Source organism: Brassica rapa, chromosome A08 (assembly GCF_000309985.2).
Source record: "Brassica rapa cultivar Chiifu-401-42 chromosome A08, CAAS_Brap_v3.01, whole genome shotgun sequence".
Classification (NCBI taxonomy): domain Eukaryota; kingdom Viridiplantae; phylum Streptophyta; class Magnoliopsida; order Brassicales; family Brassicaceae; genus Brassica; species Brassica rapa.
In genome coordinates, this window is record NC_024802.2 from 16,473,461 (window position 1) to 16,498,460 (window position 25,000).

At 28.7% G+C, this 25,000-nt stretch overlaps 3 protein-coding genes across 3 annotated transcripts in view; all 3 read left to right on the forward strand.

Moving 5' to 3' along the window:
* The window catches only part of LOC103835100 (probable disease resistance protein RPP1), a 531,820-nt gene that overhangs the window by 280,156 nt on the left and 226,664 nt on the right, over positions 1–25,000 (forward strand). The gene's annotated exons all lie outside the window — the stretch shown is intronic.
* On the forward strand, positions 12,575–17,693 carry LOC103835061 (probable rhamnogalacturonate lyase B). The gene is made up of 16 exons (XM_009111159.2): positions 12,575–12,724; positions 12,922–13,027; positions 13,194–13,272; positions 13,476–13,591; positions 13,687–13,737; positions 13,862–13,981; positions 14,074–14,193; positions 14,311–14,458; positions 14,632–14,802; positions 15,533–15,679; positions 15,763–15,869; positions 15,984–16,074; positions 16,533–16,674; positions 16,850–17,018; positions 17,109–17,225; positions 17,303–17,693. Exons 2-16 carry the CDS (start codon positions 12,930–12,932, stop codon positions 17,658–17,660), a joined length of 2,034 nt encoding a protein of 677 aa, XP_009109407.1. The 5' UTR covers positions 12,575–12,724; positions 12,922–12,929; the 3' UTR covers positions 17,661–17,693.
* Positions 18,057–23,669, forward strand: LOC103835062 (rhamnogalacturonate lyase-like). Its single transcript, XM_009111161.3, has 16 exons — positions 18,057–18,203; positions 18,325–18,438; positions 18,836–18,887; positions 19,090–19,205; positions 19,307–19,357; positions 19,493–19,612; positions 19,808–19,927; positions 20,069–20,216; positions 20,511–20,681; positions 20,907–21,053; positions 21,139–21,245; positions 21,348–21,438; positions 22,555–22,696; positions 22,807–22,975; positions 23,066–23,182; positions 23,258–23,669. The coding sequence occupies exons 2-16, from the start codon at positions 18,341–18,343 to the stop codon at positions 23,622–23,624; spliced, it is 2,016 nt and encodes a 671-aa protein (XP_009109409.1). The 5' UTR covers positions 18,057–18,203; positions 18,325–18,340; the 3' UTR covers positions 23,625–23,669.

Below are 25,000 nucleotides of genomic sequence, written 5' to 3' on the forward strand. Positions count from 1 at the left end.
TCTCCACATCAATTTGAATTGATAATGCAATATGAATCTGTGACAGGCACACGTGGGAGAGCAGGAACCGCTCATGCGAACAACAATTGATGGATGCCTTCGCACGCTCCACCGCTGAATCCGTACACCTGATCCTTTTAAAAGTATTTTTGTGTTTTATTTACAAGTAATTTCACTTTCCGGTTTATGAGACATCACTTTGACTCTTCCATGCATGATATTTCAAAATCACAATAATATGTAAAACAAAATCTTTAGAAAATGAAATCGGATTCGAACTTCTGATAATTCCGAATCAAAACCAAATCACAAATTAATTGGATTGATTTAAATAAAAACATTTTACACCGAACTAAACCAAATCTAAACCCTAATCAAATTCAAATTTACACATCCAGGTAAGGCCTAAATAGACAACATGGTAATAAAGATCCATAAGGACCACGTGGGCTCGACTGTTTCGAACCAATCACATCTCGAATCTCAAACTCAACTTCAGATTTTGCTATTTTTTTATTAGCAAGGAATCTTAAAATCCTTCAAGTGTCGAACCCCAATTATCGTCGTCGTAAGTTAAAAAAAAGTTTAGTATAACTTCTTTAAACTAATATACACTAAAAATTTCTACAAATAATATAATTTTATAGTTTCAAATTAAGTTTTTTGTTAAATTAGTATATCGATAAATTAATATCTCTATAAATTAATAAAAAAATTATAATTTTCGTATAGTCTTAACATTATTAATTTATAAAAGTTTCACTGTACGCCCGGTGTCAATCGTCAGCGTATCATTTCGATTTTACCAATAGTAAACGTTACTCCCTCCGTTTTTTTATATAAGTCGTTTTAGAGAATTTTTTATGTTCCAAATTACATGACGTTTTCGGTTTTCTATGTAAAATTTATTAACACTTAATGTTATATGACCAATGATAATATACTTTCTATTTTATTATTAGTTGATTTGTGGTTAGGTAAATAATTAATGATGTTTTTTGTTTAGAAAATATAAAAAATTAATGATTTTTTAATCTATGTGCACAATTCTAAACTGACTTATATTAAAAAACGGAGGGAGTATTATCTTTAGTTCGACGAGTTTTAACTCTTTAAGTTTCAAGCTCAGCTTCCCAGATACTTGAAGTCCCAAAAAGAAATTATAACAGATATCATTCTTTGTTTATTTTGGTTCGTCCCTTATATCTATACTATGCGAGTTTCTTGCTTTACTGTAAGAAACTAAGAACCATTCTTAAAAGCAAATGTTAAGGTATGTGTTTTTTTTGTGTGCTAACTATAAGGTATGTTTAAACGAAATATATCTAAAACATTTATAGAGCTATAATCCAGAAATTAGTTGCCAATCAGTATGCAATAATAGGTTCTACATATGACCCAAATTTTGACCAAAATAAATTGCTTACTAAAGTTTTTTAGTGTTTAATAGCACACCCATACTGACTAACAGTTGTCCACAGCAGATCCATGTTCATTAAACATGCACTATATATATGCTATAAACACCTATTGGTTTATAGAAAATAATTTTTTTTTCAGGTGATTCTTGTAACTTTACCGTTTATATCAACTACGCACGTGCGATGATACTCAGACTGAAAGTGTGAATGATAATATATTTTGAAGTTTCTAAAACTTTATATTTGAAATTTAAAAGTATTATTCTCCAAAAGAAAAACTTCAAACTTAGCTTCCAAACTATTTGTATTTTATACTATGATCCTTATATTTATCATAATTAATTTAAATTCATAAAAAATTTATAATAAGTAGCAATATATAAAAATATTACAATAATAATAATTATTTAAATGTTAGATTAAAATATAAAATTTTAAATAGAAATAATACTTAATATTAAAATTCAACCAAAATACCATATTATTCCATGAAATTATTTATATATACAAATAGTTAAAATTTGGTGATATTAATACTTGTAAATACATAAGATCTGTACAAAAAATTAAAAGAGAAAATAAAATATTGCTAAAAACTTAACTTGGTGATATTAATATTCATGAAGACATTTGATCTGAATAAGAAATAATCGTACAAAAACAACCATCTTCGATTACACAAAAAAAATTTGGACAATATTTTGAATGTTCCGGATCAAATTTATATGACTATCTGTGTTGTCGTAATATGGCTTCATGTAATTTTTTAAAATATTTTTTTGTTAAGTTTCTTTTGTATATTGTTGTTGTCTAAATCTAATTTTAAAATATTTTAAATTTTATTTTAAAGTTTATTTAATTTTATGTGGAAATTATAAATTTATAAAAAATTGAAATATTTATGAGATATAATTTTTATAAAGATTAAAACGATAAACGAGAAAATATCTAAAAATAATAAATGTGATGTGTAATTATAGATATCAAAATGCAAACGAAAATATGAAACTTCAATTTGAAATTTTTAGTAGTGAAATTTTATATATAGAGTTTTACTTCTCAAAACTTCAAATTTGAAGTTTTGAAGTTTTTTTTAGAAAGCAAAAATTTCATATTTAAAATTTAGAGTGTCTTTTGGAAATGTTCTTAGGCTACTGATCAGACCAAGAAAAAGGAGATAAGTTATTGTCCATTTTGATATTTTAAAGATATCCCACATGATTTTTCCGTCCATAAGAGCATCTGCATCAATGAACCTTGAGAGGAGGATCATAATTTTAATTTATTATTATTATTATTATTTTTTCGTTTGATTTGAAAAAATAATAATAATAAACGGACCAATCACGGACCGCCACGTGGCATGGGATCAGCGTTACAGTGATGAACCGAGTTTATTCCAGCGAACCTGCAAGGATGAGTTCATAAAAATGAAAATATTATAATATTTTTTTTGGGAATGGAGTAAACCTGGGCATTGAACCATCGATGCAGATGCTCTGACTACTGTGGAGAGTAATTGCATAGGCCAAGCTGAAAAGAAATGGCCTCGGAACTTTAACTCTGAGTTATACTTTCAAATATCATGTTACAAGTGGTTCGTTATAACCAATGGTACAAAAGTTTAATAATAATAAAAGAAAAAGTTTAATAATAAGACTAGGTCTCGGAGTTATTATCCACTTCAATTCTAAATCCACTCCGAATCCGTTCTGAAAATAAGATGTCTGGGATGTTTGAATCTGAATCCGAATAAAAAAATTTTGGATCCGTCCAAACCAAATATGGATCCAGATATCTTAATTTTTAGGTCTAGATGTTCGGATCCGTATTTTTAAAAACATTAAAATTTTAAATACATTAATATTAATATTTATATATTACTATTTATACATAAATTAATTTTATAATATTATATTTAAAATTTTAATGTTTTATTTTAAAAAATTTAATATATTTTTTAACAATTTTTTTTTTAAAAATTATTTTACGGATTCGAATCCGAATATCTGTGGGTAATAGAATATAGAGACGAATATTTAAAATACGTATATCCGAAAACTATGAATCCAGATCCGGATATTAAATCCACGGATCCGGATCTGGGTATCCTAAATTTCCCGGATATCTGGATCCGTCCCAGGCCTAAATAAGATAAACATATAATTAAATATCATGTTATTGGGTGTGGGTCTGCACCTTGTAATAATTTTATTTCAATATTAAGTTTTTATATTTATTCTTAGTTATTTAATTAAATATAAATATAAATATAAATATTACATTTTGTGAGTTTTTCGGTTTTGTTAACCAAATCACAATTACTTATTGTGTAAACTTTTTTCTTATTGTTTATACATGATTTTTTATATCTAAAATTGAAATTATTTGTTTGAATGAATCTAAATATAACAGTTTTTTCAATTTTAAAGGAAAAATTACCACAAATAGCATATTCATAGTATCACTTTTCATGTTTACACTAACTATTTTTATCCTCACTTTTAATGAAGGGTAAAAGACAACTATACTCTTAGGGTTAACTAATCTAGACTTGGGGTTTAGAGTTGAGGGGTGGGGTAGAGTTTTTGGAATGTGAAATTTAGGATTTTAATAAATATATAAATAAATACTTAAAAAATATTTAAAAAAATTTAAAAAATAATTTCAAACACAATTTTCGTTTTTCAAAAAGAAATTTGAAAAAAAAAATTCAAAAAAAAATTTTCAAAAAAGAAAAATTCGAATTGTTTTTTTTATTTTTTTATTTTTTATTTTATTTTTTTTATTTTAATTTAAATAATGATTTATTATATATATGAATAACAAGGGCATAAGAGTTTTTTGCCACTTAATGAAGAAGATATTTTTGAAAATGTCTCCTTAGTGGTGGTAAAAATGAAAAGTGGTACCATGAGAATGGTAAACATGTTTCCATTTTAAAGAGGAGTAATATATGTCTAAATTTTAACATTTTGGCTCGATAGTGCATACACCGGTAATATTAGAGATCTATATATATAAAGAAATGTTCGCCTCTCTCCCGTGAAGCCACGTCATCAATTTGTGCGTTCTGGGAGTGACACGTGTCTCATTTTATATTTAGGGCCAAAATAAATGAATGCAGTTAAGGGTAATTGAATCCAGCACCTCTAGCACTGGTAATTTCTCTTAAAACCACTAGGCTAAAGTCAATTTTTATAAATATGTGGCCGCGAAAATACTTATTATCGTGTCAGCTGGAAGCCCAAGCTTTTTCTGCTTGTGGCCAGGGCCGACACTGAACTGACGTCAAGATGAAGATCGTGAAATTAAAAACTTTGCTCCAAACAGTTTTGCAATGTTTCCAACCTTTATAACTCGATGCATATAATATATATCAAAATACATTTGTTGTACACGCTTTTATTAGTTTTGCTTTTAAAAGAAGGTATTTACAGTTATAAATGTTTTGTGTCAGTGAAGTAATGGTTGAAAAATCTCTATACATATGTCATTTTAAAATAACACTCAACTTCTATATATAGTCAATACATATGTCCATGTTATATTTTAGACTAAATATTTTCTCTTTTAAAAATATAGAAAACAATTTTTTTAGTCTACAAGCAAATGTTGTAGAGCAAGTATGCATTATACAAAATAATATATATTTAAAATCCATACACAAAAAACATAAAATTGTTATAGGCCTCTTTCTGACACATGCACACTCCACTATGAATAATAATTAAAAAAAAAACAGTATTGTCATCAAACTTTATCACAAATCCACATTTGTACATCTATAATTATGAGTTGGACAATTAGTTAATTTGATACAATACCAAAGCAAGAATAATCGAAAAACAACTATACCACCGCATACTAATAAGTAAGACATAACAGATAACCAAATTCTTGAATCTTAAAACAAATTTCAACTCGAGCATTTAATGAATATCAAATTAACTAATATCCCGCCCGTAGGGCGGACCGACCCTAGTGTAGAATAGAACTATGTTTTGCATACCTAGATTATAGTGTGCATGTTATTCGTGTCATTAAATATTAAAAAGTCAAATTAGCATCATGACATAAAAATAAATGATATAAAATTAAATTAAATGCCAAATAAAATATACGATGTGTCACAAATAGTTAATTCTAACTGAGTTGAATTTTTTTTTGAAATGAGATCTTTTAAAGTTCCAATATTCACAAATTCACCAGCAATCTAAAACACACCAGTAATGTCTGAAACAAAAAACATTAGAATAAAATATCATACGTTAAAACAAAGGAACAAGAGAAACATGCTTTATTTTCAAAAAAAAAAACATTTTTCAAAAGAACATTGTTTGAAAGTGTTCATATTATTGAAGATGATGTTTTGTAGGTATTGCCAATCAAATATATGATGAGAATATATTTATATCCTCGAGTCAGAAAATTATAATACTATAATATAATATTAAGATGGATACTGAGATAAAGTGGATATCATAGTTCTTTGTTCAGCACTTATATACTATTATATTTATAATATGACAAAAACTACGATAAATATCACTTAGATATACTATTATTAAATTATAAACTATAATAAAAGATTAATTATGTTTCATATCCAATCCAGTAACAAATATGATTTTAAGATATCCAGTAACAAATATGATTTTAAAACATAATAATAAGAAATGATCGTCAAATTTACAAAATTGAGAAAAATAATTATATGTCTAGTTACAAAGTTTGAAATAGTTTATTATAAATCAATAATTTATTTCAAATTTAATAAAAATATGACAACTAAGTAAATTAAACTAAAATTATAGAAAGGATGACAAACAATAATAGAAGTTTTATTATGTTTCATATCCAGTCCAGTAAAAAATATGATTTAAAAATATCTAATAACAACAGAATAATAAGAATTGTTCATAACTTGTCAAAGTTACAAAATCAAGAAAAATAATTATATGTCTAATTAAAAAATTGAAATAATTATAGTATTTAAATTCAAATTAATGATTCAGCTCGATAATTTAGCTAAAACCTAATAAAATGATAAATAAACAAAGTAAACTAAAATATAGAAAAGATGACAAATCAGCAAATTCACTTCTCAAATAATAGCATAGCATAGATAGATAGATAGATAGATATATATTTTCTTTTACGACTTGGCTTTCTATTCAGAACAGACTCTCCACCTTGGACCGCACCTCTCGTTGGGATCAGAGTGTCAACACTGCCTGCATATTATGCAGAAATGGACAGAAAACTTGAAACCGCCTGTTTTTTTAGTGTTCCTTTCCTCCTCTATTTGGAAGCAACTCACCGAAGGGATTCTGAGAAGCGCTTTCCTGATGATTGGGATGGCTTAGTCAGACTATTAACAACATCGACTATGGGGAAGCAACAACTCTTCTGTCTCAGATATGCGTTCCAAGCTGTCCTTTACGCGGTGTGGAGAGAGCGTAGTAACCACAGGCATGGTGAGCAAGCTCTACCCCTGCAAATTCTGATCAAACTTACTGATAAAGCCATCAGAAACAAGCTGGCCATTATGCAGTCTAAAGGAGTAAAGGGTTTCGAGGTATTTTGTAGTATTGGTTTGCCACGAGATTGTAACTAATTTTTGAAAACTAGTGAGGAGTAGGAATTTTAGGGTAGCTTGAGGTAGAAATAGGCCCTATTCTTATCAAAACAAGACACACTTGTTGTACAAACGTTTTTTGATGAATAAAATTTAGCATTTCATTAAAAAAAAAATGGACGGTGGTTTTTAGTGGTGGAAGAGACGAGAGAAGAGTAATAAAGAAATTAAGCACGGTGGTGGATGGAGTATAAGTTACGGTGGTTTATGGTTTTAAAAAAAAATAGAAGGACAATAAAGATTTAACATGGTGGAGAGTGAAGATAATGACACGACGGATGGTTCGTGACAAGAAAAGAAATAGGAGGAAAATGATATTCTTAATTAAGAAGAAAACAGGGTATTTTGAAGAACTTAAACCTTTGTAGTTTGTAAAAAGAATATCTGGATGGGAGCGAACTATTTTTGTTAGAATTATTAAATTTATGGAATCTCAAATTAAAATCAATTGGTAATTAGTAGATTGGTACAAAGACATATATTATTTATTTGTTGTGAAAGTTTATATTTTAATACATCTATACTATTAAAAGGGAATCAGTCTTTAAAAATCTACTTATGAAAAGTTGTTGGACCATTTTATTAGAATGCTATATTTTATATCACATTAATTAATCAATTCCACATAATATGTTTATTATTTGTGCCAAACTAAAAGATTATGTGACCAGATTTTGTGATTATTAACATAAAATAATTATAGTAGCATTTATTTTCAAATACCAGAAAAATAGTGTTTAGATATAATTTTTACTGTCAGTTATGATGATCATTTATCCGACCCACATAAAAGCTGATTTACAACATTTATTAACATATTATATGAACCAATTTTTTTATACACATAATGTAAAACTTTTATGTAAAACATAATGTATAGAAACATGACAATACTTTAAAGTTTTTTAATTATATTCAAAATTTTATGCGTATACACGAAATTTGTTTCTAAAAATCTAACATTTTATTTGAAATCTGAAACTTAACCGAAAACCGAACCTGAAACACAAAAGAATAATCTTGATACCGAAGACATATTTTGAAACAGAAAAATATATTTAATATACACAAAACATTTTAGATACTCAGGGTACCGGTTCAGATCTCTGTAGAATCCAAACCTAAACCGACACTGCGGATCTGAAATATACCCAATAGATACTTTACCGTAGACTTGGATCTGAACCAAACATGTATATTCGGATCGGTTTTTATTCAAACTAGAAAAAATGTTTGGACCTAGAAGAGAGTTACATAACAATATACATACAAAATTTTAAATAAATTAATTCATAAATCATATAATTTTATAAAATTCTATGCTTTGATATAATTCAATATTGCAACATAATAACATACAACAATCATTAACATTATTCAAATTTTTATTGTAAAAAACCCGCGCTTTTGAAACGCGGGTCAAAATCTAGTATTCTTTATAGATTAAAACATATAAGTCATCAATCTTTATTTAATTCTAATAGTCGTCTTTGAGATAATAAACGTGATTCACAGTAAACATTAGAAGAACGTAAAACCAAAAAAAAAAGACTGAACTCATGTAAATCAATTGGTATTGAAAGTTGAAAGTTAAGAGTATACCATAACTAAATATTGTGCGTAATGATAAATAAAGCAGTCGAGACTAACGGCAACACTAGTTAAAAATGTCATCACAACTCACCAGTATATTAAACTTGTTGTTGTTGTTGTTCTCTTGAGAAAGGGTTATTAAATTTCATGGTTCAATACTGATTTCGTGGTGATAAAGAAACAAAATAATGATTCCTTACATTGTTTTTAAAGTAATCCAAAAAAATTGAGAGCATGATTTTAAATGATAGTGTGGATGATATTAAGACTATGACTGTAAAAATTCCGTTGTAAAATTTGTGTTGTATGTGAGTTGGCTGTAACTATAAGTTTATTATTGCAGATTTGTTTTGCATAGATTTTTGCTTTTTTATGTTGGTTGTAGTTGTTGAATTTTTTTGTTGTATATTTAAAAAAACATAAAACATGTGAGAATGTGATGTATATATACAGTAATTATCTTTATCAGTTAAAATATTTTATATTATTCAATGTACTATGTAAATAACATTATGTTATTTAAAATTAAATAAACGTAATTAAATTATATCTATAAAATGTTATAATTATAGTAAAACTTAATATCTAAATATTAATAAATTCTACATGCAATTATATAAATTTTTTGATATTATTGATGATTTTTTTATTTTGCAGATTATAAAGTCTAAATAAAATATGTAGATTTTGTGTTTAATAAATCTAAACATTATTAGTAAAAAATTATTAAAATTTAATTGTAGATGTTAATTTTCAAAAAAAATTTAATTTGCTGTATATACCTAACAATGACCAATATTAGCAAATTACCACTTGGGTATGTAAAATAAAAATCCCTGTAGCGAAGTACACACAAAATGATCATTGTCCCCCTGTCCAGCCCCAGTCACTGCCCCTGTCCCAATCTTTTTCCACTCCTCTCTCTCGTTCTTATCATCTCTTTCATCTGTTTCATTTTCTTCTCATTCTCAACTTTCATTAAAATAAAAAATATATTCTTTAAATTTGTAATCATTCCCATCATCGCTTTTCATCGTTGCATACTCCATTTCTATCACCAAATCTATATTAACTTTACTCCACAACTCGTTTTCATCATCATCAAATCACTTATGCGATGTTGGATGCGCCATATATGTCATTGAACCATGGACTCAAAGAAAACCAAACCTTCTAAATAGATTACAATTGGTTACATGATTTTACCGATTCAATATTCTGAAACTATTTTAGAGGAGATAGTAAACATAATACGATAACAATGAACATTTAACGCTAAGATGTTACATAAAATATTAGAGATAATGTTAGTAGATAACTTGTTTAATAGAAAACATACTTATCAAGTAACAAAAACAATGAAAATCAAATTTAATATGTTATTTACCTTATATACCATAATATTAGATATTATTTATTTATTTATATATAATATATTAATTGTTAACCGTTAAGAATATATCAGTTGAATAGATAATGATTAAGTTAACCTGATAATCTAATATGCATCATCTAACAAAATACATAGTAGTTAATAATAGCTATTTTTAACATCTTACCAATCAATTTAAAACTTGATAACATGTTTTGTAACAGCTAACCGAACATGTACCAGCTAATGACAATATATTATATAAAAATATAACCGTTAATTTTGGATGTACTATGTTATATGACCAGTTAGACCGGTAACCAATTTTGTACCATCTAAGAGACTGTGTATCAGCCAACGTCAACTATTTATTTATGTTTTGCAACAGCTAAACAAACATTTATCTGCTCACAATACTTAATATATATCATATAATCAAACATTTATTAGTTAAGTTTTTTAATAACAGCTACAAATACTCTCAGCTGAAATGTTAAATTCATGTCGTTTTCAACTATGTCGTGTGCCTTACTAGAACATGAACACTCTAATACGCGCAATGGCGGTTGAGATCGAGTGAAATGACGAAGAAGGTGTGGTAGACTAACTCATGAGGTAATAGTTATCGTTAGATCCATGCTCTGTGTTGAATGAAACATATATAACTGTAAACTCATTTACACTGATGGAAGTTTAAAAAAAAAAACAAGAAGAATTTATTTAGCATTAAAAAAGTATAAACTATATTTAGAGATTTTGAAGGGATACAAAAGAGATATACAAAGAAGAAAGAAGATGATAGAAAGAGAAAATTGTTTGGACAGAGAAATTTATGAAGACACAGAAGAGAAAAAAAAAGAAGGTGGTAGTTTGGGGTAATATTGTATAATGAAAATGTCAATAATGTCTAAAATAGTGTTAGGGTAGTTAGCTAATATTGGTTTTTATATGTATATGGAGTCTAAATACTCTTTTTAAAAAGAATTATGATTAAAAATACCAATAATATTGAATATAGCTCAAAAAGTATCATACTGTCATTATATATTAATAGAGCTTAAATATTCAAACAATCAAACTTAATATTTTTAGACCAATTAATTGACAGACTTAGATACTATTTTCAAAATTTAATTGCTAAAGTTATTTTACTCTTTGACTAATATTGATTAGATATTATAATATATAATAGAGACATATGGATTATAATTAATCAGACATTATTTATAAAACAAGAATATATTTAAAATCTGAGATATATATATTCAATATAAATACTTCAAAGGGAAAAATAAAATATCACTATTATAATTAGATATTTGTATATATTTTGAAGATATTTGTTTTTTTCTGTAATTTGGAAAAGGTATTATTAAAAAGGAAAACAACCAAAGAAATCTTACTAATTTATATTAAACTTAAATTATTTAGCCATAAACCAATATTAAGGTATACACATGTTATATATCGGTATATATATTATTTAGTCATTGTGACTATTTCAGACAGATTTATATAACTTATATATATATATATATATATATATATATTTTTTTTTGTTTTTAATTAAATATGGATTAACTTTGTGTTGTGACTTACCACAAATTTAATCCATGCACTCGCGTGAATACTTTTTTATTTTGTAATGGATATTATGTAAGAGTTTTCTGTAAAGTTTAATGATCTTGACTGAAACTAAAGTTTGAACATTTTGTATAAAGCTTCGAAAAAATTTAATGGTATTATTTAATCAAGCATGGACATTAGATGTATAAAAATTATGTCAAATTATTGGTTCAAAAATATATTGAAGGTAAATTATTAAATTAACATTATTAATGTTTATAAGAAAATTTGTAACAAACAATCAGAGTTAATTTGTTTAGAATTGAAAATATTCATAACAAACAATTTTATATCTATTTAGAGAATATTTATGGTATCTTGGATTTTAGATGGAAAATCTAGAATTTAGTTTTTGTTATTTACATAGCAAGTATATTATATAACAGAGTATCTAACTTTAAAATTGATATCTTAAATATGAACAACCATTTGCTATATGATTGTATGTAGCATTCAATAAAAATTGTATAATATAGTTTAGTGTGGTTACCAAAAAAAAGTAATTTATATGTAATTTAATTTGTAACCAAAATTATTGTATAATTTCTTGTATATAAATTAATTCAATACCTAAAAAAATATTTCACATTAATTTTGCAAGAAAACAGAAAAAAAAATATTTAACAAACAAAAGATTAATATATTAAATTAAATTAAATTAAATTAATTGATTAAAAGTTACTATTCTGAGATATTTAATAAATACCTTAATAAGATTTATTTGCTATTTATATTCTTAAATATGTTATATAGTAATGAATTTGTCCAATCATGATTCTTATACAGTAGATTTTTAGTGACTTTATTTTAACAGATTATATGTATGTCAAAACATGTAAAGGAAACAAATCTGTTGATCTGAGTTATAAAGGATAGTGATCTCTCTTTTTTCTTTTGTTAATTAGAGATTGTAATAGATCTTATTACACTGGTAAATCAAATAGGGAAATATAAATATCGTACAAGAGATATAACTTTCTTCAGTGAAGAGGGCTAATTCTTCCTCTCCGAGGAACCAAAGCTGCAAAGGAACTCAAGAAAAAGAAAAATTGTGAATTTTTCTAAGTCAACGTACGTGTTTACGATATACTTTGTAGTTATGTTAAATGTGTAAAGTTCTTTAAAAAAAATGTTAAATGTGTAATATTTTTAGACCATTTAATGTTAAAAAAATAGTTTTAGACCATAGAGTGTCATTTTGGGATATATAGTATATTGTCTGATCTTCTTTTTTTTTTGGGGGCAAAATCTTCTATTTTCTTTGTCAGAGAAGGAGATGAAAAACGGAGCTATTGTAATGAAGATGGCTCGAGTCATGACTCAGGTTTTCGTTCTGATATTTCTTCTTCAAGGTGTTCATTCCCGAACGTCACGGTTCGTTCTCGTAACTTCTGTCTTTCACTGAGTCGGGTTCTTACGGTAGATTATCGATTGTCATACGCTAGTGACTTTTTTTTTTTAATATGAAGGGACAGATGATAATTGTCTGTTGTTTAACTAAAATTCTTCATTTTTTAATTATTTATTCTTCCTGTTACAGAAACAAATCGAATATCGCTAAACCGGGACAAAACCTCGCATCTCCCCCGGTTACGCTTAAGAAAATTGGCCTTAACCAAGTACGGTCGAAGTTCTTATTTCATCTTCTCATATTCGGTTTAAATATGCTACTATAATATTTTATTATTTTTATGAAATGTTTTATTCTTTTAGAATATACTTCGGTCCAAAAAAATAATACTCCAAGTATTATTTTGCTTTCTTTGTTGTTTTAGTTTGTGGAGTACATGAGATTTGTTGCTTACTTTGATGTTTTATTAAGGTTGTCGTTGATAATGGTATCATCCAAGTCACCTTCTCGAATCCATCAGGCTTAATAACTGGAATCAAGTATAATGGTTTTAACAATGTGTTGAACGATAAAATCGAGGATCGCGGGTACGATATAAATTCATATAAAAAAGATATAAATTTACATAGTTTTTGATAAAAGTATTAATATGTTTCGCTTGATATTTATTTATTATACATAGGTATTGGGATGTAGTATGGTATGAACCAGAAAAAAACCCGCAAACAGATTTGTGAGTATTAAAATTTCTCTTTGTATATTTTTGTTCATATATAATCTAAATAATCATTTATTTTACACATATATAATTTACTTCACAAAACATATTTGTTCCTGATAATATTATGTTTTAACAGTTTAAAAGGAGAAAAAATCGATATTATAAATCAAACAAGTGAGCATGTCGAAATTTCATTTTCAAGAACATGGACAATGGCTCGACGTGGCTCGATAGCCCCATTAAACGTTGATAAAAGGTACATCAATTTGCAACAGAAAAAAAGTTCCAAGATTTCGTTTCGATTAAGTTAAATATAGATCGATCATTTAAAATAATTTCTTTGGAAAGATATATTATTCGACGCGGTGTATCTGGAGTGTATATGTACGCTGTGTTAGAGAGGTTAAAAGGCTGGCCGCAAGTGGAGATGGACCAAACTAGAATTGTCTTCAAGCTTGACACAACAAAGTAACAATTATGAAAAAAAAACAATTATGTTTATTAAAATTTTAATTAATGTTTGATTCCAAAAATATTGTGGCTAATAAATTTTATTTTTTCCTTCTTACGCAAATTTTTTTTCAGATTCGATTTTATGGCTATATCAGATAATCGGCAGAAAGTTATGCCTTCTGATGCAGATCGAAATATCAACAATGGCACTGCCGCTCCATTGGCTTACAAGGAAGCGGTTCGGTTGATGAATCCACAAAATCACACGCTTAAAGGGCAGGTATAAAAAAATCGATCCATAAATTTTTATAGATAGTTGCATACAGAATCAAATTTCGACTCCACTAAAATAAATAAATGTCTATAAACCTTAACTATTTAAACCAGACTCCTCTAATATAGTAACAAGGTAAATGATTGGTTGTGAAAAAAAAGTGAATGGTTGTGACGCAGGTTGACGATAAGTATATGTACTCGATGGAAAGCAAGGACAACAAAGTACATGGTTGGATCTCTTCTGACCAACGTGTCGGCTTCTGGATGATTACTCCCAGCGATGAGTTCCGTGCTTGTGGGCCCGTCAAACAAGATCTCACTTCTCATGTTGGACCCACCGTACTTTCTGTGAGTCCATCCTTTCTCATTAAACACACAATCTGAATCTATTATTAACAAAACAAAATGTATTATTCATATTTTAAAGTTTTTTCTTTTCTTTTGGATAAACATGTTAAAAATCATATTTTAAAGTTGGACTGGCCTAAATTAAAACTAAGATATGAATAGTGACCAGGGAACAACCTGGAATAATATATTCCCTAAAAAATATCATCATTTACAAAGAATAGATTTTTCTTCTTATTCCTTACCATTCTTTTTTTGTAAAAAAATAAAAAAACAAAACTATTCTTTGTTAAATTTGAGATGCAATAACCATTCATTTTCATTCATGTAATTTTATTTTTTTGCGTTCATTTTATATTCGTTCATCTTGTTTCCATAATAATCACCATTCGAACCCTAAGGAAATTCGGTTTCCTTTCTATATAAACTTTTTATGATGTATTCCCTTTTTTATATAAGATGCAAAAAGTTAAAACCTATAATAATCATAAACTTTTAGTTTTCTTGATTTTAGCTAAAAATTTAATAAACTATATATATATATATATATATGTAATTTTAGTTTAAATGAATGAATAAAAATAATGGTCATTCAGTGAACTTGAAACCTCCGACTCGATTTGGAACGTAGACATTTTAAAAGAAAAAATCAATATGCTGATTCAGTGAACTGTGTATTTCATTTGGTTCTCTTAATTATTTGGATGTAATTAATATATTGTGCTTTTAGATGTTTACAAGTGTACATTACGTGGGAAAAGAAATGAATACAGCTTATGCAAGCAGTGAGCCGTGGAAGAAAATGTTCGGTCCTGTTTTTGTTTATCTCAATTCTCCCTCCTCTAGTGATCCCCTTTGGACGGATGCTAAACGACAGGTCTCGATATGGTGTGCTTTCAATTAGTCTGTATTGTCACAGTTATTGTTATTTACATTTACAATGTTGAATCAATTATTTAGATGGCTGCCGAGGTTCAAAGCTGGCCTTATGACTTCGTGAAGTCAGTTGATTACCCTCTTCACCACCGAAGAGGAACAGTCGAGGGTCAACTAATTGTCACGGACAGGTTAACAAATACATTCCTCTGACCTTTTCTTTCAAATATTACATATCTTCAGAATACCATTTAATTCCAAATGTGTGAAACACTGGTTTAAGAAAAAAACATTGAATTTTGTAGTTACAAAAGCAAGTCGAAGTTATACGGGGAGTTTGCTTTTGTGGGTTTAGCACTACCTGGTCAAGCTGGTTCATGGCAAACCGAAAACAAGGTATTATATTGTTGTTTTGTTATACTAATAATATTTGGCATGCCGGCTATATGCTACAACCATCTAAGTTTTGGTATGAGAATTTTCGATGACTAAAAGATACCCTTTTCCGTTCCGTAAAAATACTTTTTAGTATTTTCACACATTAAGAAAACAAATTAAATTATCATAATAAATGTATCGTTTTCTGTAATTTTCAATAACTTTTAACTAATAATAATTCAATAAAGTCAATTAATTTTTTTTGAAATTTACAATTTTTTCATAGAAAACACAAAAAATACATTTCTGTGAAACAATTTTTTTTTCAAAAAAGTCTATCATTAAAAAACGGATGAAGTATTTATTTTATGCTATATAACGGCGTAATATCTGGACTTGACAACAAGACCACAGTAAAGAGTAAAGACTGATTAGTGACGGCTTTTAATAATTTTAAATTTTAATTATGGACAAAGGGATATCAATTTTGGACACGAGCAGACAAAAGGGGGAGGTTCGCAATAGCGAATGTGAGACCAGGAAGTTATAGCCTCTACGCATGGGTTGTCGGATTTATTGGAGATTATAAATACGAGCGCGACATTATCATCACACCAGGTATATTTCATTTACTTGCATACAAAATGTAACATGTGTGTAAGTAAAGTCCACTTTAGATCCGACAAAAGAAGCATTAATGTCGGTTAGTTAATAAATTATTAGCTAATATCCAAAAATATGGTACACAACAAGGGCAAGTTATTCGTTTCATTGCGTGTTTGTTTTGGTGTAGGCAAGGAGATAAACGTAGGACCAATAGTGTACGACCCGCCAAGAAATGGTCCGACGCTGTGGGAAATCGGGGTACCGGATCGGACCGCAGCAGAATTCAATATTCCAGATCCGGATCCAACCCTTTTGACCAAACTCTATCTTAGTAATGCAAATCCTTCTCAAGACAGGTACGTATATAATTAAGCACCCGGTCGGATATGATTTACATTGTACTTCTCATATATACTAAATGGTGTTTCATCTATATAACAATGCAGATTTAGACAATATGGTCTATGGAATCGTTACAGTGTTTTGTATCCTCGAAAAGATCTTGTTTTTACTGCTGGAGTAAGTGACTATAAAAAAGATTGGTTCTATGCACATGTCAACAGGTAATATATATTTGAAGTTCAAAATTTTTTATATTCACTTAATTTTTTTGATTTTTAAATATTTTTCTACAATACAGATATTCTGGAAAAGAGAAATATCAAGCAACGACATGGAAAATAGTGTTTAATTTAAAAACAATGATTAAAACAGGAAATTACACACTTCGAATGGCTTTGGCTGCAGCCACGAATGCGGATTTATTTGTTCGGGTTAACAAAGCTAATTCCAATCCTATTTTCACGAGCGGGTTAATAGGTCGGGATAACGCGATCGCTAGGCATGGAATTCATGGTCTATACAGATTGTACAATATCGATGTTCAAAGAAAGTTGCTTAGGGTTGGTGATAATACATTTTTTCTTACTCAAAATCGGAATACTAGTTTGTTTACTGGTGTTATGTACGACTATCTTCGTTTGGAAGGTCCATATTAAGTATAATTAATAAATTAATAAAAGATGAGTGAATTAATTTAGTCACAATTTATTTATTAGCTAATATAGCTTCAAATTTCATGGATATTAATTATAATGCATTTTATGGCTACATAGAATAATAGTTACCATTAAAATTATGGCTAATTGTATAGTTAAGATAGACGCAAATTCAGTTTTTGCTATTTATGGATATCATTGAACGGAAACAATGGATAATGTTTGAACGATATTCAGAAACTCAAAACTAAAAAAAAGTTTGTGGTTGCGCTTAGATGTTCATCAAATAACCACAAAATTTTCACGTACTTACAGTAAAATTCGCAGTTGTAACCAGTTTTTCTTGATAATAAATACACCTCCAATTTGGATCAGAGTTATAAAACATAGTGACTGTAAAAACAAAAAAAAATTGGTAAATCAAAAAACAAAAAAAAATTGTACAAGTGATACAAATTTCTTCAGTGGAGAAGGCTCGTCATAAGAATTACAGCTGAAAAGGAACTCAATAAATAGAAAAATAGGGAAATCATATAAGACAACGTACGTATTTATGAATCATTTCTAGTATGTTAAGTGTGTAAATAGTTTTAGACCATAGAGTATCATTTGGGGATAAGAAAGCATATCGTCTGATATTGTGTTTTCTTTGTCGGAGGTTCAGTGAATTAGCCAAGGAGATGAGAAACGGAGCTCCGGTAATGAAGATGGGTCGGGTCATGACTCAGGTTTTTGTTCTGATATTCCTTCTTCAAGGTGTTCATTCCCGAACGTTACGGTACGTTCTTGTAACTTGTATGTCTTTCACTTAGTCGGGTTCTACATACGAACTTATATCTATTAGATTATCGATTTTCATACGCTAGTGACTTTTTTTAGGAAAAATGGAAGGCATATACATAATAATTGTGTTTTTTGTCTGATTTTTTGTGTTTGTGGAATTATATTGGTTCTATGTATCAATCTAGTTTTATTTCGTGTTTATCCTCTTTTTATAAAAAAAAACCGTGTTTATCCTCAAAATTCAGATGTTTAAAGTAATTAAATTATTTCCCCTTTCGTATATAATCCTCAGTTTAATTTACACATTAGTCATTCAAGCAAGCATTTTGAACATGTTTAATTGAATTTCTCAGTTTTTATTTATTTTTAATTGTTTATTTTTCCTATTACAGAAGCGAATCAAATAATGCCGCGGTTACGGTTAACACATCTGGCGGTAAACAAGTACGATCGAAGTTTATATTCTATCTTCTTCATTTTTCTTTGGGTCAAAATATTCTATCTTCTAGTACCTCGTTTAAATATACTACTAGAATGTTTTATTCCTTTTTAATAAAAGAATTTATTATTTTGATATATCATAATACGTCGGTCCAAAAAAATTGTTATACATGAGATTTGTTGCTTACTTTGTTGCTTTTTTAAGGTGGTTGTTGATAATGGTATAATCCAAGCCACCTTCTCGAATCCAGCGGGCTTAGTTACTGGAATCAAGTATAAAGGCTTTGACAATGTGTTGAACGCAAGAATCCAGAATCGAGTGTACGATAAGTTTTCTTTTTTTGCTAAAATGTTATATAGCTTTTGAGAAAAATATTAAAATGTTTCGTTTGATAAATTATTATTTTATTATATATATATAGGTATTGGGATATAGTATGGTATGAACCAGGACAAGTATCGCAGACAGATTAGTGAGTGTTAAAATCTCTCTTCTTATATTTTTGTTCATATATAAGAAAATAATACCTAGTATACAAATTTAAAATTTTAGTTTCCTTTTTGGAAAACATGTGTATTTATTTCCTATGAATATTATGTTTTAACAGTTTAATAGGAGAAAAGTTCAAAATAATAAGTCAAACAAGTGAGCAAGTCGAAATTTCATTTTCTAAAACATGGGATACCTCTCGACGCGGCTCGACAGTCCCATTAAACGTGGATAAAAGGTACATCAATTTTCAACAGAAAAAGTCACTATTTTCTGATAAGTTAAATATAGATTCTCTTTTTTTCTTTCTAACAACCGACTCATTAATAGAAGGCATCACATAATAGGAACACTGTCAAGCAAAGCTCTTTTAGCTAGAGCATCAGCTGCGTGCTCTTGATATAGATTAATTTTAAATAATTTTCTTTAACAGATATATTATTCGACGCGGTGTATCTGGAGTGTATATGTACGGTGTGGTAGAGAGGTTAAAAGGTTGGCCGGCAGTAACAATGGACCAAACCAGAATCGTCTACAAGCTTAACAGCACAAAGTAAGTATTAAGTATCGATTATCAAAAAAAAAAAAAGTATTAAGTATCTTGTTCAAAAAAAAGTATTATGTTTTCTTATAAATTTAATCAACGTTTTGGTTGATAAATTTATTTTCCTCTCTTACGAAACAAATTTTTCAGGTTCGATTATATGGCTGTAGCAGATCATCGACAGAATCTAATGCCTTTAGAAGCAGATCGAAATCTCACCGATGGTAGTGCCGCTACATTGGAATACAAAGAAGCGGTTCGGTTGGTAAAACCACGAAATAAATTATTTAAAGGGCAGGTATATAAAAATCGATCCACAAAATTTGTATAGTTTAATTCATATTAAATCAAGTTTCGACTACACAATTAATACGAAACTGTATATAAATCTTAAAACATTTTTGAACGCCGACTATAGATAATACCGCTAATACCAAACTACATTGAAATCATTTTCATTTGTGTAAATATACTGTACATAGCCATATAAGGAACCATAAATATGCTTTGAACAATTAAATAAGTCGTTGATACAAAAAAATAATTAAATAAATCAAATTAAACATTAGATAAGTGATTGGTTGTGACGCAGGTTGACGATAAGTATCTTTACTCAATGGAAGGCAAGGACAACAGACTACATGGTTGGATAGCTTCTGAACAACGTGTCGGCTTCTGGATTACTACTGCCAGCAACGAGTTCCGTACTTGTGGGCCCGTCAAACAAGAACTCACTTCTCATGTTGGACCCACCTTACTTTCTGTGAGTCCATTCTTTCTCAGTTAAGACAGAATTTATGTTTATAAGGTAGTGTTATTATTTGAACAAAAAAAAAAAAAAAGGTAGTGTTATTATCAACTATTTTTTTTATAAAAAAAAACTAATTTAACAAAAAAAAGGATTTTTAATAATGTTGATTCAGTGGATATATATATTTCATTGTATTCTCTTAATTATTCGTATTTAACTAAGAATATTTGGTTTTAGATGTTTACAAGTACACACTATGCGGGAAAAGAACTCAACACAACTTACGCAAGTGATGTGCCGTGGAAGAAGATGTTTGGTCCTGTCTTTGTTTATCTTAACTCTGCCCCCTCTCATGATCTCATGTGGACCGATGCTAAACGACAGGTCTTGTTATCGTGTGAAATCAATTAGTTTGAATCATCATGGTTATTCTTATTTACATTGTTAAATCATTAAATCAATTGTTTAGTTGGCTGCCGAGGTTAAAAGCTGGCCTTATGACTTCGTGAAGTCAGTAGATTACCCTCTTCGCCAACAAAGAGGAACAGTTAAGGGTCAACTATCTGTCATGGACAGGTAAACAAATATATTCCTATGATTTTTTTTCTTTTAAATATTGTCTTACATATCTTCTGAATACTCATTTAAATCTAAATGTATGAAATTCTGTTTTTATAGCTTCAAAAGCAAGTCGAAGTTAAACGGAGAGTTTGCTTTTGTGGGTTTAGCATTACCTGGCGAAGTTGGTTCATGGCAAACCGAAAACAAGGTATTACATTTTTATGTTTAGTTATAGTACGCATTGGCATGCCGACTATATGTTATAGGCAGTAGTCTAAGTTTTGATAAGAAAATTTTCGATGACTAAAAGATATTTTACTAATTTCTTGCTACATAACTCGTTGTATAACGATTTAATACATGGACTTGACTATATGATATTATAGTATTGTTATCGGTAGAACTCATCCAAGAATTCTAGATTTTGATCCGCACTTCAGATTATTTTTTGATTCAGTAGACATATATTTTTAATATATAAAAGTATACTTGATTTGCATAAAAACTTTTATTTATATGGTTTTGATATAGCATTTGCGTTTTGGAATTTTTTCAAAATATATTTGAAGATAAAATTTGTGGGTTTAATAGTATAAAAATAGGAAATGAGGTAAATATATCGTTATTAGAAAGATTCTTGTCACATTTACTTATATGTATATTAACTATCAAACTACACAAATATAAAACCTAGTATAATAAAATACTGTTATATGTTATTATTATAAACGAATGATGTCGTAATAAGGGGATTGATTAAACCACAAAATTTGATATGTATCTCATGTTACTTTGTATTGTTAAGAAAATATTAGGTAATTAAGATAAAAAAATAATTAGCTAATGAATAGATCCAACGACCTTGTTTAAATAGATTTTTAGAATTATTATGTTTTAGTAGTATAAACTAGATTCTGATCCACTCTTAAAAAGGGCGGATATATTTTTTGTTTTACATTTTTTTAAAAATTTAATTTTTATATTTGTGTTTTTATCATATTCATTTTTTTCTTTGTATAATATTTCTCTTAATGATTAATAAGAGATTTTAATAATTGTATTAAAATAGTTGGACCACACTTATATCAATAGGTTATGTTCATGTTTTAATAGAATAGATAAAAAAATTATATAAAGAAAATTGATACCAATCACATCATGACAAATAAACATGAAGATCTATAATTTGTTACGAGTCTAGACAGTTTATGCTCTCTCCTTTTTCTATTTTTCATTTTTTTTTAATATGCAGAGCTTTGGTGTAACACCACCATTGTGGATTCACAGCGTTTTTAATAGTTATAAATATTAATTTTGGACAAAGGGATATCAATTTTGGACAAAAGCAGACAAAATGGGGATGTTCACAATAGCGAATGTGAGACCTGGGACATATAACCTCTTCGCATGGGCTCCCGGACATATTGGTGACTATAAATACGAGCGTGAAATTATAATTACACCAGGTATGTTTAATTTATTTGCGTACAAATGTAACTTCTTTCATGTGACATGTGTGTAAGTATAGACCCCTATAGATCCGACTAGAGATAATTCATTTGTTCATTACGTGTAGGTAAGGCAATAAACGTAGGATCCTTAGTGTATGAGCCGCCAAGAAGTGGTCCGACGCTGTGGGAGATCGGTGTACCGGATCGGACCGCCTTAGAATTCAATATCCCAGATCCGGACCCAGCCCTTGTGACCAAACTATATGCTAATCACCCAAATGCTCCTGAAGACAGGTAATATGAATTAAGCACCCGGTCAGAAACGATTCGCAGTATTGTTTTCAAATATATACTAAATGGTGTTTTATCTATATAACGTTACAGATTTAGACAATATGGTCTATGGGATCGTTACAAAGTATCGTATCCTCGAGAAGATGTTACTTTTACTGTTGGAGTGAGTGACTATAAAAAAGATTGGTTCTTTGCACATCTCAACAGGTAATATATATTTAAATTAAAAAATGTTTTATTTTCACTTAATATATTGATTCGAAAATATATTCTGTGAAACAGGAGAGCTGGAGAAAAGAAACTTCAAGCAACGACATGGAAAATTGTTTTTAACTTAAAACAAGTGTCCCAAACTGGAAATTATACTCTTCGAATGGCTTTGGCTGCAGCAAACACTGCCGATATATTAGTTCGGGTCAACGAACCTAGCTCCAAACCTATGTTTAGGACTGGGTTAGTAGGTCGGGATAACGCGATTGCTAGACATGGAATTCATGGGTTATACAGATTGTTCAATATAGGCGTTCAGAGAAACTTGCTTAAGGTTGGTGACAATACGATTTTTCTCACTCAAAACCGGGTCACTAGTATTTTTACAGGTGTCATGTATGATTATCTTCGATTGGAAGGTCCTTCAGGAGCCGTATAATAATCTCTTAATAATAGATAAGAGTGACGTGAGAGTTTATTTTTTTTTATCTTTTTAATAAAAACGTGAGTGTTTATTTTTTAATAAGAAGATTTGTTATAAATAATCAATAATTTTTGTAACCAGTGAAATAAAGATTTTGACTATTACATTCTTTCAAAGTTAACGAAAATTTTGTTCTTCATTTTGTTGTCATCAAGTTATTATATATAATGTTTCTTAACCAAAAAATAAAATGACAACATATATACATGTAACTCTTTAGTAATAGATAAAATAGTACAACGCTCACCATCATGATATTTTTAGTATAATTATAATATTCTATTTTATTAAATATGTTCGAAGAAAATACATTATAAGAAAAGACAAATGTTTTGTTACCCAAAAAAAAAAAGAACACAAATGCTTATGAAAAACTAACATGTTAAAGCCAATAGCGAAGTTTGAATCCAATCTATTCGATGGCGGCAAGCGGTGATTTTGCAGCTGAACATGGTATTTTTATTTATTTATTTATTTTTATTTTTTTGTAACAAGCTGAACATGGTATAAAAGCAGACATTGGAATCATATCCATGGAGTATGTGAGCACCGTAATGGATCGACTTGCAAAAGGAGACAACAAATATCGTTTTTGTTGAAGAAGCTTGTGTTACAAGTTTCTTTTTTTTTAGTGAGTTATGATTATCTTTAAGAAATAGGAAATATGATTTATGGTAATACTATTGAAACTAGAAGTTATCTAGTTATATAAATATGGAGATGCATATTGTGTTGCATAATATATTATTGATTTGTGATTTGAGCTTTGAGCTTTTGAGATATTGAATAAGAGAAGGATTTCTTATTAAGGTTGTGATTCTATATTTGGTATCAGAGCCTCACAAGCTTTGCTTGACGACTACACAGCAATGAGTGACATTAAGGATGCAGTCGTGTTACACAAAGACACCGGCCCTGCCGCTGTTAAGTTTCCGATGTTAACTTCTTCTAACTACACCGTCTGGTCCATGAGGATGAAGATAGCACTTAAAGTCAGTGAGGTATGGGAAGTAATAGACCCTGGAACAAAAGACGAGAAGAAAAATAACATGGCTATCGCTTTTCTGTTTCAATCTATACCGGAAGCCTTAATCTTACAAGTTGGAGATATAGATACAGCTAAAGGAGTATGGGATGCAATAAAAGCACGCCATGTGGGAGCTGAACGTGTAAAAGAAGCTAGGTTACAGACATTGATGGCTGAATTTGATAGACTCAAGATGAAGGATGGAGATAAAATCGATACTTTTGTTGGCAAATTATCCGAAATTTCTTCTAAATCTGCTTCCTTAGGAGAGCTAATAGAAGAGCCAAAACTTGTTAATAAATTC

Coding starts and splice junctions, on each gene's coding strand:
- LOC103835062 (XM_009111161.3), top strand. CDS start 18,341: ATGAGAAACGGAGCTCCGGTAATGAAGATGGGTCGGGTCATGACTCAG. Junction 18,439..18,835: donor GTTCATTCCCGAACGTTACG/GTACGTTCTTGT, acceptor TTCCTATTACAG/AAGCGAATCAAATAATGCCG. Junction 21,054..21,138: donor GGACCGATGCTAAACGACAG/GTCTTGTTATCG, acceptor TCAATTGTTTAG/TTGGCTGCCGAGGTTAAAAG.
- LOC103835061 (XM_009111159.2), top strand. CDS start 12,930: ATGAAAAACGGAGCTATTGTAATGAAGATGGCTCGAGTCATGACTCAG. Junction 13,028..13,193: donor GTTCATTCCCGAACGTCACG/GTTCGTTCTCGT, acceptor TTCCTGTTACAG/AAACAAATCGAATATCGCTA. Junction 14,803..15,532: donor TTGGACCCACCGTACTTTCT/GTGAGTCCATCC, acceptor TTGTGCTTTTAG/ATGTTTACAAGTGTACATTA.